This window comes from Mchenga conophoros, linkage group LG22 (genome assembly GCF_057382185.1).
Source record: "Mchenga conophoros isolate Kocher_MC1m ecotype Shallow Benthic linkage group LG22, M_conophoros_male_GT1.1, whole genome shotgun sequence".
NCBI classification, from domain to species: domain Eukaryota; kingdom Metazoa; phylum Chordata; class Actinopteri; order Cichliformes; family Cichlidae; genus Mchenga; species Mchenga conophoros.
This window is the reverse complement of record NC_140546.1, coordinates 26297224-26319708: the sequence shown is the minus strand read 5'-3', so window position 1 is coordinate 26319708 and position 22485 is coordinate 26297224. Positions and strand designations below refer to the sequence as shown.

Below are 22485 nucleotides of genomic sequence, written 5' to 3'. Positions count from 1 at the left end.
GATGTTTTGGTTTTTAGCATCGGAAATATCCATGGTTTCACATATTTACCCCTGGGTAGTGTGAAGAAGCGGGGATTCATGGGCAAGTCGCGCGATTTAAGTGAGTTTCAGCGGGGTATGATAGTGGGAGCCCGAAACGCCGGGTGTAGCATCTCACAGACAGCGAACCTGCTGGGCTGTTCAAGGACCGCGGTGTCCCGAGTTCACAGGGAATGGTGTCAGAAGCAGAAAACCTCCAGCGACCGCGGAGCTAGCGGGAGGAAGCGGCTCGTCGACGAGAACGGAGAGAAGAGACTGGAAAGGATCGTGGAGGCTAACAACCAGGCTACGATTGAGGAGATCCATGCTTTGTACAACAGCAGTGGGGTGGAGAAACCCATCTCACTGAGGACTGCCCAGCGGACCCTGAAGAGGCTGGGTTACAGCCGCAAGACGCAGGGAGAGGACGTCCTCATCGCGGCAGGGCTGGAAGCTTTAGCCGAGTACACATCCGGCCAAGAACACACGGACACCTCGACGGACATGAAGTGTGAGGTGCAACAGGAGCCAAAGATCGAGTCCTCCACGACGGAGCTTGCGCGCAGTAACGAGAATGACTTGGAGACATGAATGTAGTAGTAAAGAACTGGATTAAACCATTCTGATGTCGCGATATTTCCAGAGTTGCCCACTGTAGAGCTGTTATTTAACCCCCCCCCCCCCCCCCCCAGTTTATTCCGATGTCTTACAAAATATCCACCTTTGTTTTTCGCGCCAGATCAGGAGTTTTATTTCAGTGTAATCATGTGCAAACAACATCTTCCTCAGCCAATTTAGTCACTTTCAAAACCATTAACAAGAAAAATGCATCCAGATGTTGGACCCTTATCTTAACAGCTGTCAGATATTCTGTCTATACGGAACAGAAACGTGGATGTTATAATAAAAAATTTAAAATTCAAAACGCCAAAATAACCATTAATATATTAAAGATAGATCCTTTATTTTCCTCATGGTGAAATTTGATCTGGACTGTAGAAAACTAGACCCATAAACACAGCACCAGCAGGTACAGACACATTTATTAACAGCAGGCATCGCTCAGGGTGCCGTGTAGCCTCAGCTCATTTTAGGCTAACCTTTAAAAGTCTCCACAGAGGAACAAAGGAGTTTTGATTCTTGCTGTTAAAGTCTAAACTACCTGGCTGTCGGTAACAACTCATACTGAGAGTACAGGATGAGGGAAGGATCACAAATGACTCACTCTGCTTGTTTAAGTACCCACTGGTCAACAAACAATTTGAAGACTATAACAATCGCTCTAATCAATCATTGTTATTGCAGTCTCAACCAAGCACGTTAACTCTCCTGAACCATGGACATTTTCACATTTGAAATAAGGCGATCGCTGTCAGGGTTTGCACTGTCATTACTAGAGCAAACACCATTTCAGTCAACTGTAAAAATTAATATACCGGTAAGCAGTGGCTTATGGGAAAAGTCTCTGCAAATGCCAAATATGATTTAAAGTGGTGCTATTTATTTAAAGCGTTCAAAGGTCTAATAAATCAGAAGGAGCCGTGTGCTTTATTGCATTTCAACTTACTTAACTTAGATTAAACTTGGACTGAGGTAATCCACAACCCAGTTTGTTCACTGCAGCTGTAACGTGAGCACCCTGAGGTAGCATATCAGGGAAGTTTGCTATAATAAAAATATTTTAAGTGGTCTTTCTTGTTTGTTTGCTTTTCATTCATAACAATTTACAGAACTCAACCACAGCACCTCTTCAATCCGTCCTTACACACAGCTGATCGAGCTAACTCTGATTACTGTCCCTGGAACTGAAAACAAAAGTTAATCAACCTGGAGTTTAACATTAAACACTTTTTCCCCCCAACGTGCCATCTGGAGTCATCCACTCGTGGGGTTGTACTTTGGCGTATGTTTGCATGTTTGTCTGTGAACAGTTTCGTCACCCTTATGCAAGATGCTGTCACAAATCTGTTTGTGTTACAGCTGCAGTTCCCATCAGGGTGATTACACACAAGTGTGTACAGTTACATCTTTATTTAAATGTATTTATTTATATAAAAATGAATTCAAACAGGAGGTTGTTAGTTTGTGATATTATTCATTACTTTGACTTAAATTTACAGCTGTTGTATTGAAGTTTGCATATGACTGTGTTGCATTAGAGATTTATAGCCAATCCCCTGTGTTGTTTATCTTTTTGGAATAAAATTCTCAAGGAAATGCATCACTTTCTCTTGTATGTTGATTAGAGTGAAGATTTTAAATTAGGTGGGTCCCATGGGATCTTCTGTTTTCTAAGTTAGACCACAGCACGCTTAACTTTAGGAATGGTTGCTTTAAATCATCACTGTAGCCTTTTCTTTCCTGAATTTTCTATAATTGCACAGCTGAAATAAAGGAAAATGATTTTCTGTGTATTTTGTACATAAGAAAAACATGACTGTCAGCGTGGGATTCCTGAGCTTGCAGAGGACAGACAGTGTTTACTTAAACATTTTGCTTTGTCCAAAAGGAAGAAAAAAGCACATTTGCATACTGAAAGTTTTTTGGGTATAAAGGGGCCACTCGATATTTAGTGGGGAGTCTAGCCTTGAACAAATTGCTTTCTGTCAGCCATGTATGATGTAAACCGTTTTAGTGCTGTGTCCTTGATTCCAGTGCTGGCCAGTCGTAATAACAGAAGATGACAGATGGAATCGAAAGCAGAACTGAGGTCAAGGATATGCATGTGATGCAAGGATGAGGTCCCTGGTGAAACAAAAGCTATTTTCCTGCTGTGTCTGAATGGCTCTTAAAGTTATTATTAATTAAGTAAGCCTGGACCTGTGATGCTGCAAGGCATGCTCCAGAATCTCAGAGATAAATGGAAAGCTGGAAATGGGACAGTATGACCTGTGACAGTATAGGAGTGCAGGCTATAAACAGGGAATTAGACCCAGTAAGCATGTGAAAGTTTTCAGGGTGTTTTACGTGGCTTCATTTAGGAAAAACTGGAAGGGAAAATAAAAGTATGGATGACGATTTTATTTAATACTTTTACCCATTCACACGCTGACTGAATGTAGTGTAAAGCACTTTGGGGTCCATAGGGACTAAGTAAAGCGCTATACAAATATTTACCATTTACCATCTGTTTTTACCTATCCACGTGTAGTTTGTTCTCAAAACAACTACAAAAATACAGAGTTGCAACTGAAATAATACATAACTTTTAAAGACAACTCTTACACAGCAAAAGTTGCTGGGTAATGCATACAGACATAAAATGATGACGATTTGCAGAATCCTCTAGGTCACAGCTAGTATAAATCACCTTTCTGACGAAGATGATAATGTTGAATGGGAGAGATGATTTGTCACAAAATCATCCTGTGAATTAGTGGATTAATTTGTGATCACTGTCTCTCATTAATTCAGGACGAGTCTGATGAGCTTTTTAAAGTTCTGCTGATTTAGCTTAAGTGTGTGTGTATGAACACATGAGTTAGTTTTAGTGGTGGGCCTGGTGGTAGTATGGCTGCATAGCTGATTTCCCGGGGGACTTTATGCATATTTTAAGAGCAAAAATCGAAAAATCACCAATGCAACTCAGGAGGGCGACAATAAGCCTTCATTCCAGCCTAATGTACCGAAAACCACCGAAGTAGAATGAGTATTTCTATCTGCAGCGCTTCTCACCGTTTGTGCACCATGATGGGCAAGTCTCGGGATTTAAGTGAGTTTCAGCGGGGTATGATAGTGGGAGCCCGAGACGGCGGGCTCAGCATCTCGCAAACAGTGAACCTGTTGGGTTTTTCAAAGACTGCGGTGTCTCGAGTTTACAGGGAATGGTGCCAGAGGCAGAAAACCTTCAGTCAGCGGGGACCGTGTGGAAGGAAGCGGCTCGTGGATGACAACGGAGAGAAGAGACTGGAAAGGCTGGTGGAAGCCAACAGCGAGGCTACGATTGAGGAGATCCATGCCATGTACAACAGCAGCGGGGTGGAGAAGCCCATCTCACTCGCAACTGCCCGGCGGACCCTGAAGAGGCTGGGTTACAGCCGCAAGACGCAGGGAGAGGACGTCCTCATCGCGGCAGGGCTGGAAGCTTTAGCCGAGTACACATCCGGCCAAGAACACACGGACACCTCGACGGACATGAAGTGTGAGGTGCAACAGGAGCCAAAGATCGAGTCCTCCACGACGGAGCTTGCGCGCAGTAACGAGAATGACTTGGAGACATGAATGTAGTAGTAAAGAACTGGAATATTCCCATTCGACATCCCAGTATTCCAAAAGAAAACTGTCCACTGTAGAGCAGTTCGTTATTAATTAAAGAAAGTTAAAGAAAATATGCCTTAGAAATATGTTTCCTCGAGTTTATTATTAAGTTTTTATGACTTGCAAAACGACACACTTTGTTTTGAGGCCAGATCAGGATTTTTATTTCTTTGTAATCAGATGTGCAGAGAACATCTTCCTCAGATAATTCAGTCATCTTCAAAACCATTAAAAGAAATCTGCCTCCAGATGTTGGATACTTTTATTTGTCCCTTACCTTAACATCTGTCAGGTGTTCTGTCTATAAAATACAGGTTATAATGGTATCTTGATCGTGACCTGTTTTTATTTGTTGTTGTTTTTTTTGTGTGTGTGTGTTTTGCAAAACTAGAGCCATCAATACAGCACCACTCATATCGAGAACACAGGAATAATGATGGATCACGACTGATTCATTTTGCTGGTTTCAGTACACACTGGTCAAAAACAATTTGAAGATAATTAATGATGGTTATGAGCCGTTATTGTTGCTGCAGACAGAGACTGAAGTCACTTGGAGGAGTGACCACTGAAAACTCTTCGCCCAGAACGTTATTTTTAAAGCACCTTTTATGAAAACATTAAATAAATTAATACATGAATACATATACACACATTACATTAAATTAAAATTACTGAAGAAAAATAACACAAAAATAAAAGAATTGCCTTTCTGTAATTTCCTGATTAAGAATAAATCAAGATATTCTTAGATTTCTTTAATTTAAAAAAAAAGATTTAATATTACCAATAAAAAATACTGCACAAATACCCAAGTAAAATAACAGTAATCTGATTATAAAGCAGACAAGGTATAATAATTACGTATTTCTTTATTCTTACATGTGCAGGTGTCTGTTTGTTCTGGCATCGGTTTCAATAAAGTTGTAACAAAAAAAACCCAAGAAAAACTCAACCACGTGATAGTGACTCCGAGTCATATGACGGAAATGAAACTGGCACAGTTTAACGGAAAGGATATAAAACGTCGTCGTATTACCGAGCTGCCTGTGGGACATTTGGACTTTGTGCAGTGATACTTTGTGTTGTTCCGTTTCTGGACACAGTCAGGGGAACTGTAAATGTGACGCTCCTTCAACATCCTCATTCGAGCAGCTGCAGTTTGCGGGGAAGCTCACCTGTCTGTCATCATGCTAACCGTGTTTGTTGTTGTCGTTGCTCTTGTTTCTCAAACTGCGGCTCACTACACCCCGGACTGGACGAGCCTGGACGCCAGGCCGTTGCCCTCATGGTACGACGAAGCCAAACTGGGAATTTTCATCCACTGGGGCGTGTTTTCTGTGCCCGGCTTTGGCAGCGAGTGGTTCTGGTGGCACTGGCAGGGCCAGCAGCCCCCGGACCAGAAATATGTGAACTACATGTCCCAGAACTACCCACCAGGCTTCACCTACCCAGAGTTTGCTCGTCAGTTTCACGCGCAGTTCTTCAATCCGGATGAGTGGGCGGATATTTTCAAAGCTTCTGGTGCAAAGTGAGTGTTTCTCTGTAACATTGTATCGTCTTTTTGACCCTCACCTTCTCTCAGTACACACATTATTATTATTATTATTATTATTATTATTATTATTATTATTATTATTATTGCACAGTACATGTACCCTGTGTTACTTGCACACCCTCGTCAATGCAGGTATGTGGTCCTGACTGCCAAACACCACGAAGGGTTTACTAACTGGGAGTCTCCAAACTCATGGAACTGGAATTCTGTTGATACTGGTCCTCACAGAGACCTGGTGGGAGACCTGGCAGAGGCAGTGCGCAACAGGTGAAAAACTTAAGTTACGATGCTAAAAAAAGGTGGTTATTGTTGACAGATGGGCTGACACTGGTATGCAGAAAAGGCCAGTCAGTTTTAACCCACTGCCTTCCTCCTACAGAGCTTCCTGTATTTTCACATCGATCAGCCTGTACAGAGCTCTTCACGTGTCAGTCGAGTGTCATTAACAATGCAGAAAAGCTTTAAAGCTTCATATTTGTGGAACTTGCTTGTCATAAACTTCTTTACCACCAGGTTATTGTTGGGTCAAGATTAATCATTAAAAATGTTGCGGCCATGTGTATCAGTTGTAATAGTTGGTTAGATCAGATGTGTTCCCAAGTAATGTCATTTAAATTGCACGTATTGCCTTTTTAAACAAATGTCTGTAATTTCCCCTTTTAGGTCACTGCACTATGGACTCTACAATTCCTTGTATGAGTGGTTCCACCCTCTCTATCTCATTGACAAGAAGAATGGCTTCAAAACGCAGGAGTTTGTGCTGCAGAAACTACTTCCAGAGCTTTATAACATGGTTGTAAGGTCTGTGGTGCTTAAAATGTTGCGTCAGCTGATCGCACTTTATACATGTATGCCAGCAGTATATTTAAACCTTTGCTCTACTGTTGCCTTGGAGGTATCGACCTGAAGTCATCTGGTCTGACGGAGACTGGGAAGCACCTGACACCTACTGGAACTCTACCGAATTCTTGGCCTGGCTCTACAACGACAGCCCGGTTAAAGTGAGTGTCTTTATGACAAGGTAGTCATAGATGGTGCACTTGCTTTTATTTTGAAAGTTCAGATGCTGCAAACCAGACATCCCCTGTGCTTCCTGGATTTTAGCTGTGGTGTATTGAACTGCAGGTAGCAAAAGTAGTCCTCATGATTGCCTGTCTTTCCTTTTCTTAGGATACCGTTGTGACTAATGACCGATGGGGAGCTGGCTGTGCCTGTAAACATGGCGGCTACTACAACTGCGAGGACAAGTACACGCCGGGCCAGCTGCCCACACACAAGTGGGAGAAATGCACATCTGTGGATACTCTTTCCTGGGGTTACCGTCGAAACATGAAGATGAACGAACTTTTGCCATTGGCTGCGATTATCGAGGTGATAGTAGCACAGATATTAGCTTCTACATTTAAAGTTAAGGTTGTTTTTATTTGTATATGGCTATTATAGAATACCTTTAATCTTTGCTTGTGCATGCAGCCTTCAGGAAATACTTTTGTAATCATAATGACTGTATTTAATCAATTAAGTGTGTTGTCCTTTTGTTCTGTTTATTTCTGATGGTTAGGCCATAATGGTAATCTTTTGCTCATCTGGAATGTAACACTGTTTTATTGCCTGCTTCCTCTTGTGTCTGCTGTTGCTTTGTTGCAGGATCTGGTCCGCACTGTGGCTTTTGGGGGTAACTACCTTCTGAATGTGGGTCCCACACCTGACGGGATGATCCCCCCTTTGTTTGAGGAGAGGCTAAGAGGTCTTGGAGACTGGCTGGAGGTCAACGGGCAGGCCATTTACTCTTCCAAACCCTGGAGGGTGCAGTCAGAAAACACCACTGTACCAGTTTGGTAAGAAAAAAGGGAGATGTGACTCAGATCACTTCACTTTCATTGTATTTTCTTGACTCTCAAGATGAGTCTATCGACAATCTGTCAACTGTATGAAAGTTTTAGTGCAGTGGGAGAGCTAATCGTCTCTGAGGATTAATGCAGGTTACGGGGAGATACAGACAGGATGTGTACTGTTGTACTTGGCAACACGTATGTTAAATAGCATGGTGTTTGTTTCGATGTGGGGAAGCTGAGAATTTTCAGAGTAAAGTGCATAATAAAGCTTGCTATGATCGCCTGTATTGATCTAGTTAGGCAATGAGTCTGTGTTACCTTGCTTGGTCCTGGTGATTTTTCCTTTGTTTGGTGCTGGTATTTTTGTATGCAGAAAAAAAACTGTAATGCTCTTCACTGTTCTAGGTATACATCTAAGGGGTTGACAGTCTATGCCATCCTAACAGCCAAACCCCCGATGAGCACAGTGAAACTGCTGGCACCCAAAGCTTCAGCCATCACACAGGTAAAGAAACAATGCTGTCCATGTTTGTACTCAGAGTTGAAAAACATGAACAAATTTTTATTGATCTGCTTTTATCTCTTGCCCAGGTGTTCTTGGTGGGGAATCCCACACCTTTATCTTGGGTCCCAGTCAACCCCGGTGGTGGCCTTGTTGTCCTTTTGCCAGAGCTGCCTTACACTCCTGCTCAGGCATGGACGCTTGAACTGGACTTAGTGCAGTAAGCCAGCAGTCCCCGACCAGTACCGGGCCTCAGACCGGTACTGGTCCGTGAGTCGTTTGGTACCGGACTGCGAGAGTAGAGGCTCAGGTGTGAAATGTATGGTTTTCAGGGTTTTTAATCTGTTTTCAGCGTTATTTTGTTATCGTTTTTATGGTTAACTCGGTTTTCCTGGGTCTTTTCATGTGTGTGTTATGAATAAATCTTCTTTTTTTCGGTACCGGTACTAGTTTTATTTTGTTGTATTTTCCCGTGACACCTTAAAGGCCAGTCCGTGAAAATATTGTCGAGCATAAACCGGTCCGTGGCGCAAAAAAGGTTGGACTGCTGCAGTAAGCTACAAACGCCCAAAATGTTGAATTATTTTCAAGTGACTCGACTCAGGTTTTAATGATTTTAGATTAATGGGGAAACTTCCAGTCTGTCTTGAAGGGAAAATACCGGTGTAATGAGTTTGTGTGATTTCGCTTTGACGCTCTGAAGGCTTAAAGATTTACTGTCACTGTCTCAGTTGTGTTTGTTTTGTCATGAGAGAGTGTTTATGAATGAAAACGGGATTCTGCTGTTGAGCTTGTGGAGCTTTTCTGGCAGTTTCTCGGCTAAGTGCCGTTTCAGAAATGATTCATTATGCCTGCGGTTTGTTTTGAAAATTAACAGATTATATACAAAGCACTTATTTTTTTCTACTTGCCTCCTTTTGAAATTGGTGGAATAAAAGACAACTTGATTCATCTTCTAATTGTTCTGTTATTATTAAGCTTCCAATGCAGTCAGTCAGCAAGCAGGTATTTTAGCATTTGCTAAAGCATAAATGGTACTTTTATCCTCCTTCAATCTTTTTAATACATCAGTGCCTCAGTTGACAGTAACAAACCTGCGGGGCATGATAATGTTATGACATCTGTACTAATGGATGACTGCATTGATGTTCTAACCCCTGAAGTGCCACAGGAGGTCCGTATTCATATATAAGTAACCACTGACTGCTTTTAATTCCTAGGCTGTCCGAATTGACAAAAATGTCCCCTGAATGTGTCAGTCTGACTTTGCACTTAACTGAGAAGTGAATGGCCACAGGGACTGAGCATTTGACAGAGAATGCGTTAAATTGCGTTAAATTGTTTTTGTCCTCTCCTTTAGGCTTTCTTAATAGGTTTATCTGGTCTACTTAGAATTTCTATTATAAATGCTTTCAGGCGGTGACGGACGCGAGAAAAATGGAAAATCGGTTTGGAGAATCCTTATCATTGACCTCTACTTTGCATTTTAGCTGTGTGCTGTCGAGGTTAATACATCAATGCTGCAAAAAGATGTGAATCTATAAAGTGATTTACTCTTGAGTTTAATCTGAAATATTCATCATGAAAAAATGTTTTTTTTAAAACATCTAAAACTACTAAAAAGCTCAGAAAATGTATTCCATTTCCACTTCACCTTAATCCCACAAAGGGAAATCACATCACTGCCGAGACTATTGCGACCGTGTGTAATGAACAGAGATGGGCAGTAATGTGTTACTGTAATCAGATTACTTTTTCAAGGAACGAGTAAAGTAAGGGATTAATATTGCGAAAAAGTAATTAGATTACTGTTACTTTCCCATAAGCACGCTGCGTAACTGTGTTATTAAACCGTGATTTTGTTTGTGAGAGTTTCTTATGACAATGATGTAAGAGCGTGCGACACCCGTGGCAGCAACAGACGTGTGCAGATCAACAAGGATAATATGGAGTGTGGGAGAGAGAGTACGACCATGCAGCGTTTAGAGCGTGGATGTACTGACATTACTTTGAGTTTTATTCCATAAAAAGTGACAAAAACATTAGTGTCCGCTGTACACTTCTTTCTAGAGCAAAAAATTAAACTTCAAATCTGAACAAGCATCTACCAAGCCACCACAGGAATGTGAAATTCATAGAGAAACCCCCGGATCCCCCCCACTGACATGACCGCTGTGGCACCGGGCCCCACTCCTGCTGAGAATGATAGGACTTAGTGGCGCTGAATCTTTGATTTTATTTATTTTTTGCTGTGTTTTACTTGCATCTATTTGAAAGAGTGAATGTAAAAACAAAACATTTTATTTTATATGCTGGAATATACAGATAATAGGTTTAAATGCTAAACAAATTTCTTCAAGTCAGAGAATGTTGCATATAATTTAATTTTTGCTTGATGAATAAAGTTGCAGTTGCAAATATGCAGAAAAAATAGAATTGGGCTGAAAGGTCTATTGTTTATTACGTATTCAGGTTGTCTATCATGTAACTAAGTAATAAAGTAACTAATTACTTCTGAAAATAAGTAATCAGTAAAGTAACTAGATTACTTTCTTGGATAATTAATCAGTAATTACTTCTAACTAATAATTAATTACTATTTTCAAGTAACTTGACCAACACTGGTAATGAACTTGTAAACTTCCTCTTGCAGTGGTTGCTTCGAAGATGGGCATCAAATCCAAGAACTACTCGGCTTCGTTTGTCTTTTACATACAGTATATATAAATATAAATATATTAGTGGCAATTTATCCTCCTAAGACCCGAACTCTTCCACGTCATGCATTTTTGATTTCTCTTTGATATTTGGGCATATTGGGACCCAATGAATGTAAAAACAAAGAATGACCAGATTTTTTTTTTTTTACCTGATTTTTGTTTCTAAGAAAACGAGAGCCACATATGAGGATATTTGTAGAACAGTAGCAGTATATTGTCCTCGTAAGTGGATATCAGGCCCTTGTAGAGCAAAATTGAGTATTTTGGTCTAAATAACCCAAAATGTGATGTCCACATATGTGGACGCCAGGTCCTAGGTGGTTAATTCTCCTGTTATCACATTTGTATTCATGTTAGATTCTTTTAAAAGTTGTTGCTAAAGTTCTTTGGGAGTTTTCCCATATAAGACACACATTTTCAGAAGTTAGACACCCCCACCCATGTTTTGTTGGTTGGTTCCCTGCTTACAATAGTCACAAACTGCACAAATTTATTCAGTAAAAAAATTCAGATCTCTTCCTGACATCTGACTTTCAGAATAACCCAAGAGTCAAAGACTATTTATGTCAAAACCAGCCTGTGACTTGGAGTCTCCACTGGTTGCATGCAGTGGCGGATCTAGAAGGGTGGCATGGGGTGGAAAGTGCCACCCTAAGATGATCCCTTGCCACCCCAAGTGCCACCCCAGTTTTCCATATGACAGTTTTGTTTATTAAAATAAGATAGCATTAACAGTTTGAGCGTAGTTACAATCAACAGTTAATATAAATGCTAAAACTGAATATATTGCATAGTGTTTCCCCCCTCCATCATTAACAAATGGTTCAGCCCATAGCAGGACCGGCTTTTTTCATCATAAGTGATGTTTATGATTGTGCCAGAGCACATTTTGAACAACACCATGGGTGGTTGGATGTTACAGTCTGGAAATGGAAGGAAGGTGAGTGTTATTAACCCTCTGTGGTCCACGGACACGCTGCACCTCCAAATCACATGACTGATGTAAGCTGACATAGAAACAGGCTGCAGCCACGCAGCGAGACAGAGCGAGACAGAGAGAACGAGAGAGTTTTTAGATGTGGGAGATTTGTGACGTTTAGTGTGGAGTGTATAAGTGTGTTGTGTTGTCTTGTGTAGTTGTTCTGTTGTGTAGTCGTTTTGTTTTGTGTGTCAGTGAGGGCACTAATTAATGTCACAGAGGCACATTTGCAAGGTAAACACTGTCACTAAGTAGAAAACCAGCGGAGTGATACACCTCCTGTTGTCAGGCCTGCAGGTTTATCCCTGTGCTGTTCTCCTGTTTTTACTGGCACACATCATTTGTGGGGCATCTTATTGCAACACCTGATTGTTCTCTCATTTTAGTTTTTTAGTTAATATTTTTAAATGGTTGTACAAAATGAAAAAAAAAACGTCAGGTCTATTGGCTGCAAATTGTTGTATATGTTTACAAAATGTACAATTTATATTTGCATTTCAAGTTATAAAAATTTACTCCACATGTCTGTGGTTTTTTTACAGTAAAGAAATACTACTAGGATTTTAAGTTCTTTGTGTGATTTCAGATCAGTAATACTAATGCAGTATGTCAGTGAAAAAAACAACTAAATTCAGTTGAGCTGAAAAGAAAGATACCAAACGAGGCAAGGGGAAAAAATAAAATGAAACAATTTGAGGGTGAAATACAAACGTAAACTCAAAAGGAGTCAAAAATGGCCGGTTGTATTTCAGACCTCAGTGGGTTCATCCAACAAATCGTGAAAAATTAGGTTTAAATTTTTGTTCATAACAGTGCAGATTTCTGACATTTTGTGTAATTTAAGCTGTAACAATGTGATTGTTTTCTAACAAAAAACAGTGTGAAACTTAAGTTAGACTTGTGTTTGTAAATGAACCGCCCCATGTTGTGTAGCTTTCTGGGTTTTATAGTTATTGGGCTACATATTTATTTATTATACAGGCTATACAGTACATAAGATCAAAACTCACATGTTTTATGTAACTAAAGTGTGTAATTATGTGGGCTACAGACAATAATTAAGTTATAGACTATATTTATATGAAAAACGTGTATACTTACTGCATTTGAATTATTTTAACCATATGTAACCACCTGCACATGTGTTTGAAAAAAAAAAAGGCTTTGATTTTGCCACCCCATTTGATTTCTTTGCCACCATAAGAAAATTTCTCTAGATCCGCCCCTGGTTGCATGGCAACTGCGAAGGTCAAGACCATGTCATAATTGCCCGTAAGGCACAATGTCATTTTCACATTTCGATTTTTTGGATGAGTTGCATCAATCTTATCCTGTAATCCTAGCAGATCCATTTAAGTCAGAAGACTGTTTCCTGTCTTTCATTGCTGGTTTGAAGGAGGTGAGGCCGAGGCCGATGAAATATGATTAGGGTGACATGCACTTTATATATTCTCACCTACTTATTTGGTCATTAATCAGAAAAATCAACACACACAAAGAAGACGCAGCACCCACTCATTTACCTCGCTAAAATAGCTTTATAATAATCATATTAATAGTAATAATATTAGCCATTAGAAAATGTTTCGACAACGTTGACAGTGTTACATTCTGTGTTGGGGTAAACCACGTCACAGTGTGCCATCTCTCTGGGCTTTCAGCGCTGTCAGGCGTGCTCCTTTCGACACATCCAGACCCATGAGTCATTATGAAATCCAGAAAATCAATTTGTATGTACAAAATGAGAAGCACAACACAAGAAACAGAATCAGGATGTACACCGGGCATCATCCTCCACCGCCGTCCAGCACGTCTTCGGATCGCTGTGTTCATGCACGTTGTGTACTCACTGGTGGCAATGTGAAAGTTCATATTTTATGGCATCTCTATTGCTATATGCTCCGGTCAATTCTTTTTCTTTATAGGATGAAAAAACCCCCAAAAACCCCCAAATAAAGCAAAACAAAAGCATTTAATGATTTAACTGTACAATATACTGTCTTGGCACTGAATCGAACGTGTATAAAACAAGTAAGCACGACAATAAAGCTGAGCTTAAAGACAGAAAAGCTTAATGTGTCAAACCCGTCTGATTTAGAAATCGTGGTGAGACATGAAAGAGAAGGAGAAGAGGGGGCTATTGTGTTTTTTGCTACATTATAGAGTAGAACACAGAGAGTGGAGCGTCTTATCAGTTTGAAGTCTGTGTTTCGTCTCTGTTGTGGCAGCACTAAGAGTTCAGAGTGGAGTAAAAGCACACGGAGAAAGAAGGTCTTAGGTCTGGGTCTTCTATTCGCTCCACCTGTTCAGTGCTTACTTTTCTCTCAGTGATCTCACCCCGCATGGGAGTGTCCATCCGTGATCCCAGAGAAAAATATCTTCCCAGAGTTATTTTCAGTTTCCTCTTCCTCTACTCCATCTCCTTAGTAGCAGCGATTTATTTACTTTCTCGTTAGATATTAAACCTTTTCTTTTTGTTTTGTTATTGTACACAAGACTCATCCTTGAATATAGAACAATGTTTACCCCATGGCTGTGACTAACAACACCGTTTGTAATAATGGAAGGGATGGCAATTATTAACCATTTTAATGACAGCAATCATACTAATAATCATGACGTAATAACAATATGTGCAATATTGAGAAGAGCAACGTCTGTTGGTAACAGGTATTTACATTGTTGTAAACACGACGGTGGCAGGGTATCATTTTTGTTAATTACACAGTAATTGCTCAGTTTTCTCTGATCTGCATGGCTAACCGTGTCTACTGTAAAGCGACATTACAGTGCTAATACGCACACATACAGAAGTACACCTCAGTGCTAAAGGCACATTGGAGTTTCAGTTAAACATCTGCTTGGCGCTGAGCTGCTCTGGAGGCAGAAAGGAAGCAACATAGAACATTTAAGGAAGCGTGCAAACATTTTTTTTTATTAGATATGGACTCAGCTTTTCAGGAATAGTTACTCAGTGTATTAAGACTGTAATCACCTCTGTTAATTCCTTAGTCTGAACTTAAATTTCCAGCTAAACACGAGTACGTGAGAAGAATTGATGCAATCCAGCACGCTTATATGTAACTGCTAGCAGTCTCAGTAGGCTGGATCCACATATACATTTGAAAAACAATTCTGTATGTAATAAATGTGTTTATTTTAGTTCTACTAGTAGAGCTTTGATCTTTTGATGATATATTGGGTCTTGATACAACCTGTCTGCTCATTTGTTTCAGCTTCAAATTCCTACAAACCAACTTTCCTCTGACTGGCCTTTTCTCGCAAACAGAAGGGTTGAACTGAAGGTGGGTGGGGCTTCTGTGCTCACAGCCATGAGCTGTGCACCTGAGATGGCCATATTGATACCTGATGTCTTCTATATCCTACGGAGCCAAGAACAGAAAAACCATCAGAAACCAGTGCTTATTTCAGTTTTTGTTTTGTATAGCCTTTTACCACTGTAACAGTTTATATAGGACCAAAACATGGAAACATATATTAACCCCCACCTCTTTAAATAAGCTAAGTTTGATGTATGAGTTTGAATAATGTTACAGCCTCCATATCTCTCCACACTGATCTTATTTTCCAATGGTTTCCAATTCGCTCTCCTGTATCCTAGCACTGCTAATGCTAAGCAAATATTTCCTATTGCTGTTGGTTAAAAGTATTCAAATGCTGATAATTGTCTGAAAAAGTTTTTTTTCACACATTTGATCACCTTTAAATATTGCTGAGAATAATGACACAAACGAAATGTTTTTAGAAAATTGCCCCCTCTGCTTCTCGTAATGAGGGTTAATTCAGTGACTTAGCTTTTTCCTCCAGAGCAGCTCTGTCTCACAGAAATGTAAAATTAAAACTCAAATCTGCTGCTACTACACCCCTACACCTTCAGTCTGTTGCAGATGCACAGCACACAGCAAATGCACACACGTAGCACATCGGCTACGATCGCCTCCATCGCCAGCACCTGCACGTTACCGCGCTGCGCTTTCCAGTCTCGGAGAATGGCTGAAAGAGAATCTGGGCTCAAATGACGTGTGATTTCCACACTTTCAGAGAATATTAACAACATTCCTGCAGGGCTGGTCTGACGCTGTATGTTCAGGGTCTGTTGGTTGAGAATCCCCTGAGGACAGAGGCCTGGGTTGGGGATTGGAGACACTGCTGCTAGAAACTGAGGTACTGAGAGTTGGCTTATCCATCTGGCTGTCCACGTGGGGTTTTTGCACTTACAGAAAGAGGTGAAAAGGTTCATATAGCAGTCTGTCTGTTGTGTCGGTGAGTGGTCAGGTCATGTTTGTACAACTCCAGTGTACTGTGCAGATATCGAACAACGAATGGAAATCACAACCACCAGAAGTGTGTTTTCAGTGGACCTGTTATCACAAGGCAAGGTGGCTGGCTAACACCTCAAATTATGATAAACAATAGAGGAGAATGTCAGCGAGAACTGAAGACAAAGTAGTAGGAGTAGTTGTTGCTACTGTGGATAAATATCCAACAAAGCCTTTAAATATTCCTGGAGCCCCTCGAGGCCAACTCATAATGGAAAGACCTTGCCATCCCTCTGAATGTAGCTTTGAGGATTGCGAGGATGGAGTCAAGAGTCCTTCACAGTGGAGTTACAGTAATAAAGCAGGTCTTTGTGCTTTGTTTCATGAGGGCTGGGTCAAAAACGCAGCTGAAATGTTGTCAAGTTTCAGGGAGAGAGGATCATGGGGATAAAAAGGCCGCTCTCTGAACCGCACGCCTTCAAATGAATTAAACATAAAATCGGCCGTTTCACATGGAGGCTGTTAAGCGCATCGCCTCGGAGTCGAACCGAAACATCGATTGCGGTTTTCAAGGACATCGACATCAGTGTCCTCCGAGGATGTGATCGTTGTACAAAGACAGTGTAAAATCCTACCAATTTGTTTTTGTTTGAAATCACAAAAAAAGGCTACAAAAAGTGCTTTCCTTTTATCGGTCAAAAAAACAAATCCCATTAGATTCTGCTAAAGGAAGCTGTAATAAAGCATGCAGTATTAACATCAATAGAATTTGCCAGTCTTGTGTGGGTATTGCAAGTGAAAGTGGGGGAGATCAAAGATGGTGTGTCAGTACAGTAAAAAGAGTTTCTTTAACAATATTCTCTGTATATTTTATACTTTTCTATTTACATTTCTTTATATACTGTAAACTGTGTTCAAAGGAAACCTCCACATATAGCTGGTTAGGCACATGTAGTTGGCTCTAAAGAGGAAATACAGGAAGGGGATACAGCAGTATATGTCATTAGAACCACAGAAGAAGATATACAGTAGGCCTAAGGAGGCTCACACTTGGCAATTAACACTCTTGCCAGTTATACCCTGTGAACCTGACTCACACACTGAAGATAATAATATTCATTTGAGATTCTTTTTCACATGTACTGAGTCTGGATATGCCACACAACTGTAGTATCACACAATGCTATAATCTATCATAATAATACTGTAGAATTTCACATTTGATATATGCTTTTTTTAAAATTCGTACATATACTGTACTCAATAATCTCTACTAATCTAGAAATGTGGATTATATTATAAAATATACATCTCCCAATAAAATATCCCATTTTTCCAACACATTCCATCCAAATATTAGAAAAAAAGAAAAAACAGGTCATGCTAAAAGATTTTTCAAATTTAAGTGTGTGTGGGTTTGTTTTTTTTTCTATCGTCAAAATGGCAGATTTGGACTTTTTAGTATTCGCCGGGCTTCGTCACATGTCCCTTGTGACTCGCAGCCCTGTGTAAGCATTAATTCCAGTGCATTCACACACACATGCCATTTTTCTGTGCAACATCCATACAAAACACTTGTATCAGAAATATCTGTTATGAAGTAGATTTGCAAATGAGGCCCCCTTCAAAAACTCTTCAAATCGTGCTACACTTTTCAGAGCGGAGACCACAGAGAAGAGAATTTCAGGAAGTCAATAACGAGAAACAAAGCACGCACACGTCCACTCAATCAAGTATTAGCTAATTTCACCACAGTTGCCAGACTCTGTCTGGCAGCTCGGCGGTTTCCTGTATTTGATGTCTCTTTGGGGAGGTTTCGTAGGGCACTGCTGTTCACTGAATACCACTCTTTTTTGTTTACTTCCCTTCAGAGAAATCATCCCTTCTTTGTAATCAGGGCTCTGTGTGATTGAGAGGACGGCACTTCGAGTTAGGCAAGCAGATTCTGCTGAAGACTTTGACGGTTCTTTTATTTTGCGATCTGCTGCCCTCTTAATTAAGCAGTAGGGGGAAATCCACTGAAACAATTTCTAAGAGAAGAGAAAATGTACTGCGCGCCAGGGAAAGCACTGATTAAGTGCAAAAAAAGCACGAAAAACAACAACAAAAAGAGCCCCACCCCACCCAAAACCCCCCCATCTTCCGTCATGGCTGTTTCATTGGGGTGTCTGTTAATTCCTGACTGAAGTGGCGAGAACTTCCTACAGACCATTGTTATTAGTTTGGGTCCTCATTTAACCACTTGGTGGTGCTATAGTCTCACAGTGAAAAAGGGGGCTTTCTCAGCAGAGTCCTGTATAGCCTTGGAAAATATATTCTCCTCTAAAAGCTCACAGAAACCCCACCCCTGAACGCTTGAAACTTCAGAAGGACTACATAAGAAGCAAACAGCTTCTCTCCCCTAGTTTTTTATTTATTTTATGTCTGCAGTGCTCTCTAGCCATCAAGGCTGTGATGCTACACTGCAAAAGCTCCTTCTGGCAAACATGACTGTGCACTCTATGTACAAATAGCACTTGCCCGTTCAAACAGCCTGACTGCTGAATGCTGAGGGTAGTCAAACGAAAACACGGGATTTGAGGAACGAAAGAGAGAAACTTAAAGTGATTTCATACTCTCTGACTGAGTGCTGCCGGGGACAGATGGCACCTGGGTGAAAGGTGCAAGCTGTAGTTGGCTGACAACGACTGGGAGGGATGTTCTTTGGGGTTTGCCAGCCATCTGACTTTAAGGGCATTAGAACCGATGCTCAATTCATCCATGTTTGTTCATCCACACCGGTAGCATCAGTCAAGCGAATGGACACATCTTGTATGTGATTAAGAAACCTCACAAAGAAGGATGAGGTTTTACTGCACACGGCATCCATACAGGGAGATTCTGTATGAGTTCTTGTATCTGTTAAGCCCTTGATTTTTCAGTGATGGAGATGTGCTCGGTAAACACGCACAGGCATGCTACTACTGCGTGAACCTCGGTTGGTTATAAAAGTGGACTGCTGTTTGTCTTCAGCCATAATATTAATCAAAAACAAAACAAAAAAAAGACTTAAAAATGTCTGCTAGCTAGCTACCATTCCACGTTTAGGCCTCTGTGTCTGTAAAATATCCAAATTTCAAGACACTACGATGGCTGTCATTGCTTGTTTAATGAGTATGATAACTGATTTCGATGGAAATGCTAGAGGGGAGTAGCGCATTAACAGCGTGCGGATCCAAAACTGGGCTCGGAGACAGACTGAGATTGGCCAGCTTTGCAGGGGGTGAGGGTGGGTGAGAAGGTGGGAGGGAAACACCTCAGCTCGGTGTTCAGAGTCGAGTCTGGGCTTCGGGGATGTAGATCTCGATACTGTCGGCGCTCTCTGTTGCCGAGTTCTGCCTGAAGGAGGCAGTGCGCCGGGTCTGCAGCAGCCGCCTCCTCGCTTCTGTCCTCTGACGGTCCCCGAGGTCCATTGACTTCTCCCTGATGGGCAGGGTGTGCCCACCGACGCGAGGCACCACCAGGCCCCCTGACCCACCTCCTCCTCCACCTCCAGCAACCCCATCCCCAACGCTATCAGCCCGGAGGCTGCCACTCACCCCACCTGCTGGCTTCTTTGGTAAGGGTGGAGGAAGCTTCTTGTCCTCCTAGCCCAGTCGTGGTGATCAGGTGAACAGGCAGTGGATTAACCGAGAGGGGGGAAAAAATATGGTTTTGTATGGTTGTGTAGAAGGAATCCCATGCAAAAACAAGAGGAGATAGGAGGATGAAAACCCAACAAAAAGGTAAGAAAATCCAACATAAAGGGCAAAAATTCAAGTGAGGAAGAATCACGGACCGAAACATAACGACAAAGCACATAAAATCAGCAAAAAAACATCTCAGCATGCGTTGGCATTGGGTGAAGTAAAAGGCAATGAAATGGGAGAAGGTAAACAGAGGTAATGCACAAAGAAAAAGAAGAAAAGAGAAACAATTGTTAGTTTGTTGTTGACTGAATAATGTTGATCAGTGAGTAGCCAAACCTATATAGAAAATAATGTAATACGCTGCATTAAATGCAAAAGACGTCTAGCACATTTTGGATTTCACAGTCTTGTGGGCAGCTCAGCTCAGCTCAGTTCCTCTTGCTGTTCTGTATTTTCACAGCCTGAAAAGGCTTGGAGGGCACAACCATCTGCGCTACTCGCCTGCACACTGCCATCTTAGCTCTGGGGGAGTGCTGAAGGGAAACCAGGGTGGTTTGGACCCCCGGGTCTCTCACCTTCTTTTCAGGCGGGAGCCTCCAACCAGAGTCCTTGAGCCTCTGGAGATCCTGAAACTTGACCCTGACGTCCTCTATATTGAGCTGGAGCAGGTCCCAGAAGGCAGCCAGGTCCTGAGACGTGGGCTGAGGGTAGGCTGATGGGTCCTGGGTGTGCGGGGGGAGACAGGACTTAACAAGTAAAGCATTACATGGGGATTTACAGACTAATTTCACCGGTGAAGTGTTTGCAGCCGAGCAAATCTAGCCCTTTAGCGAATCACGGCAAAAATCATGCGCCATATGTAATGTCATGATTTCGCATGCAATCACACATACTCACCACACTCTGTTGGCAGAGGCGGAAGAACTGCTGGACTTTCTGAGACATGAGCATCTGGGCACTGCCAACTGCGTTTCGAATCAGTTCAAGAACTAGGTGGGAAAGAGCACACACGTAGTTTGAGAAACCCAAGAATTATTCATTGTTAATCTTCATCTCGAGTCGTCCTCTCTCACTCACTCTCCTCCGGAAGTTCGTTCTCCTCTGCTTCTCTCTCCATGTTCTGGCACCAGCCCTCCATCCTCTCCACCTCTGTCTGCAGGAGGCGTAAGAAGAACTCTCCATCTCTCATGCAGGGAGAGGCTCGGCCCGAGTCGGGCAGGCTCCGGGGACCCTCTAGGGACGGTGTCCCCGCCCAAGCTCGCTCAGAGGTAATGGGGAGAGGAGAGTGGGAACGTGGAGGCAGGTGCGGTTGCTGGTGGGGCCGTGTGTCAGCTTGACAGGCCTCAGTGGTGTAGCCAGTCTGGATAAAGTCCTGGGATAACATAAGACTCCACTTTTGATCCAGTTTAAATATACCCAATGATATTTTTATATTTAATCATGAATAGCACTACTGAATAATTAGTTTTTAAGCAAATCCTTCTGCCATGCAAATACACAAGGACACACTCACGGCCAGCTTCACTTCCATTGCTATTTAAAGCTTTTACTTTACAGACAGTACCAGTGAGAAAAAGATATCCTCCTAAAGGCAGGGAAGCTGACAAGTGCAATCTAGAAGACCCAGGGTACTCTTCCAGCAACATTAGCCAAGCTAATAACCAAGAAAGTTACCTGACAGCTAATGTTAATATACTAATGTTAATGTTTTGTATGTATAAATCATAGTAATTAAAGCTGTCAAACTCTTTCCTCAGAAATGAGTGGAACTATAAAGTGTTATACAGGGGGAAAAATGATGAAAGTGCAGTACTGATACCTCAGTGCTGTACCTAAATACAGTATTTGAGCAAATTACATTTCAGCCTTGACAAGATAAAATCTAACAAGACTAGAGAAAACCTGCCTCCAGGTGTCTTCAGCTGTTTCTGTCTATATTACTCTCAGCCCCAAGGCTGATCTGTCAGGTCTCCCAGCAAATGAGTAGTTCAGATTGCAAAATATTCAGAAAAAATGTTGATTTTCAGATGTTGTATAAGGAAGAAAATGTCTTTTATTGTAAGATTGCAAGTTAATTAAACACCGATTACACCATGAATTTCTATCCATTAACCCGAGGACATGCAAACATGTTGGGTGTCCCCACAACCTGCTGTCAGTGTTGCCACTATCAAAATAATCATGCACATATAAGGACTTTGTCATTTACTATGTCTAAATGAAGCCCAGAGGAGCATTAAAGTGAAAGTGGCAAAAGTTTTCCTTCAGAGATCAATGAAGCTAAAATGTTTTTGTATTTGATTGTTTCTGTAAAACTTCAACAGCTGCCTGTGATCCTACAGGAGAATTGCTCACTGCTACCTCTTTGTAGGCCCACTGTCCCTGTGTGTGGACGGTGCGATGGCACTCTGTATACTGGCTGGCGGACTCGGGCTCAGACGAGTGCCTTTGGAAGGAGCAGCCAAACTGGAGACTTTTGTCCTGCATCGGCACAGCGATGCTCAATCCCGGGAAGCCCTCGGGGTCCAGGTCGGCCTGCACGCTCGCCGTCACGCTGTTGGAGCGCTTGAAACGAGCTCTCCTGCAGGACAGGGAGTCAATGCAGTCCCAGAGAAATCGAGTCACACAGAGAACTATATGCAAATGCTTTCTTATTGTGCTATTATTT

The 22485-nt window shown here is 41.6% G+C and overlaps 2 protein-coding genes across 3 annotated transcripts in view; one reads left to right on the top strand and one right to left on the bottom strand.

Moving 5' to 3' along the window:
* The first annotated feature begins 5244 nt into the window (after window positions 1–5244).
* LOC146549569 (tissue alpha-L-fucosidase-like) lies at window positions 5245–9123 on the top strand. The gene is made up of 8 exons (XM_085262854.1): window positions 5245–5806; window positions 5966–6100; window positions 6497–6634; window positions 6729–6834; window positions 7004–7204; window positions 7481–7671; window positions 8074–8173; window positions 8260–9123. The coding sequence occupies exons 1-8, from the start codon at window positions 5466–5468 to the stop codon at window positions 8392–8394; spliced, it is 1347 nt and encodes a 448-aa protein (XP_085118980.1). The 5' UTR covers window positions 5245–5465; the 3' UTR covers window positions 8395–9123.
* A 9164-nt stretch (window positions 9124–18287) lies between these two features.
* dlgap3 (discs, large (Drosophila) homolog-associated protein 3) overlaps window positions 18288–22485 on the bottom strand; it is a 148724-nt gene continuing 144526 nt past the window's right edge. For both annotated transcript variants that reach the window (XM_085261587.1, XM_085261588.1), the window contains 5 exons: window positions 22179–22398; window positions 20895–21189; window positions 20715–20806; window positions 20393–20539; window positions 18288–19775 (listed from right to left, as the gene is read on the bottom strand). In XM_085261587.1, coding sequence (XP_085117713.1) covers window positions 19458–19775; window positions 20393–20539; window positions 20715–20806; window positions 20895–21189; window positions 22179–22398 — 1072 coding nt within the window. In that variant the 3' untranslated portion in view covers window positions 18288–19457. The remainder of the gene's footprint in view (window positions 19776–20392; window positions 20540–20714; window positions 20807–20894; window positions 21190–22178; window positions 22399–22485) is intronic.

Excerpts from the sequence above, each read along its gene's own strand:
- LOC146549569 (XM_085262854.1), top strand. The coding sequence starts at position 5,466 with ATGCTAACCGTGTTTGTTGTTGTCGTTGCTCTTGTTTCTCAAACTGCG. Across the intron at positions 5,807-5,965 it reads TTCAAAGCTTCTGGTGCAAA|GTATGTGGTCCTGACTGCCA; the intron begins GTGAGTGTTTCT and ends TCGTCAATGCAG. Across the intron at positions 7,672-8,073 it reads AACACCACTGTACCAGTTTG|GTATACATCTAAGGGGTTGA; the intron begins GTAAGAAAAAAG and ends TCACTGTTCTAG.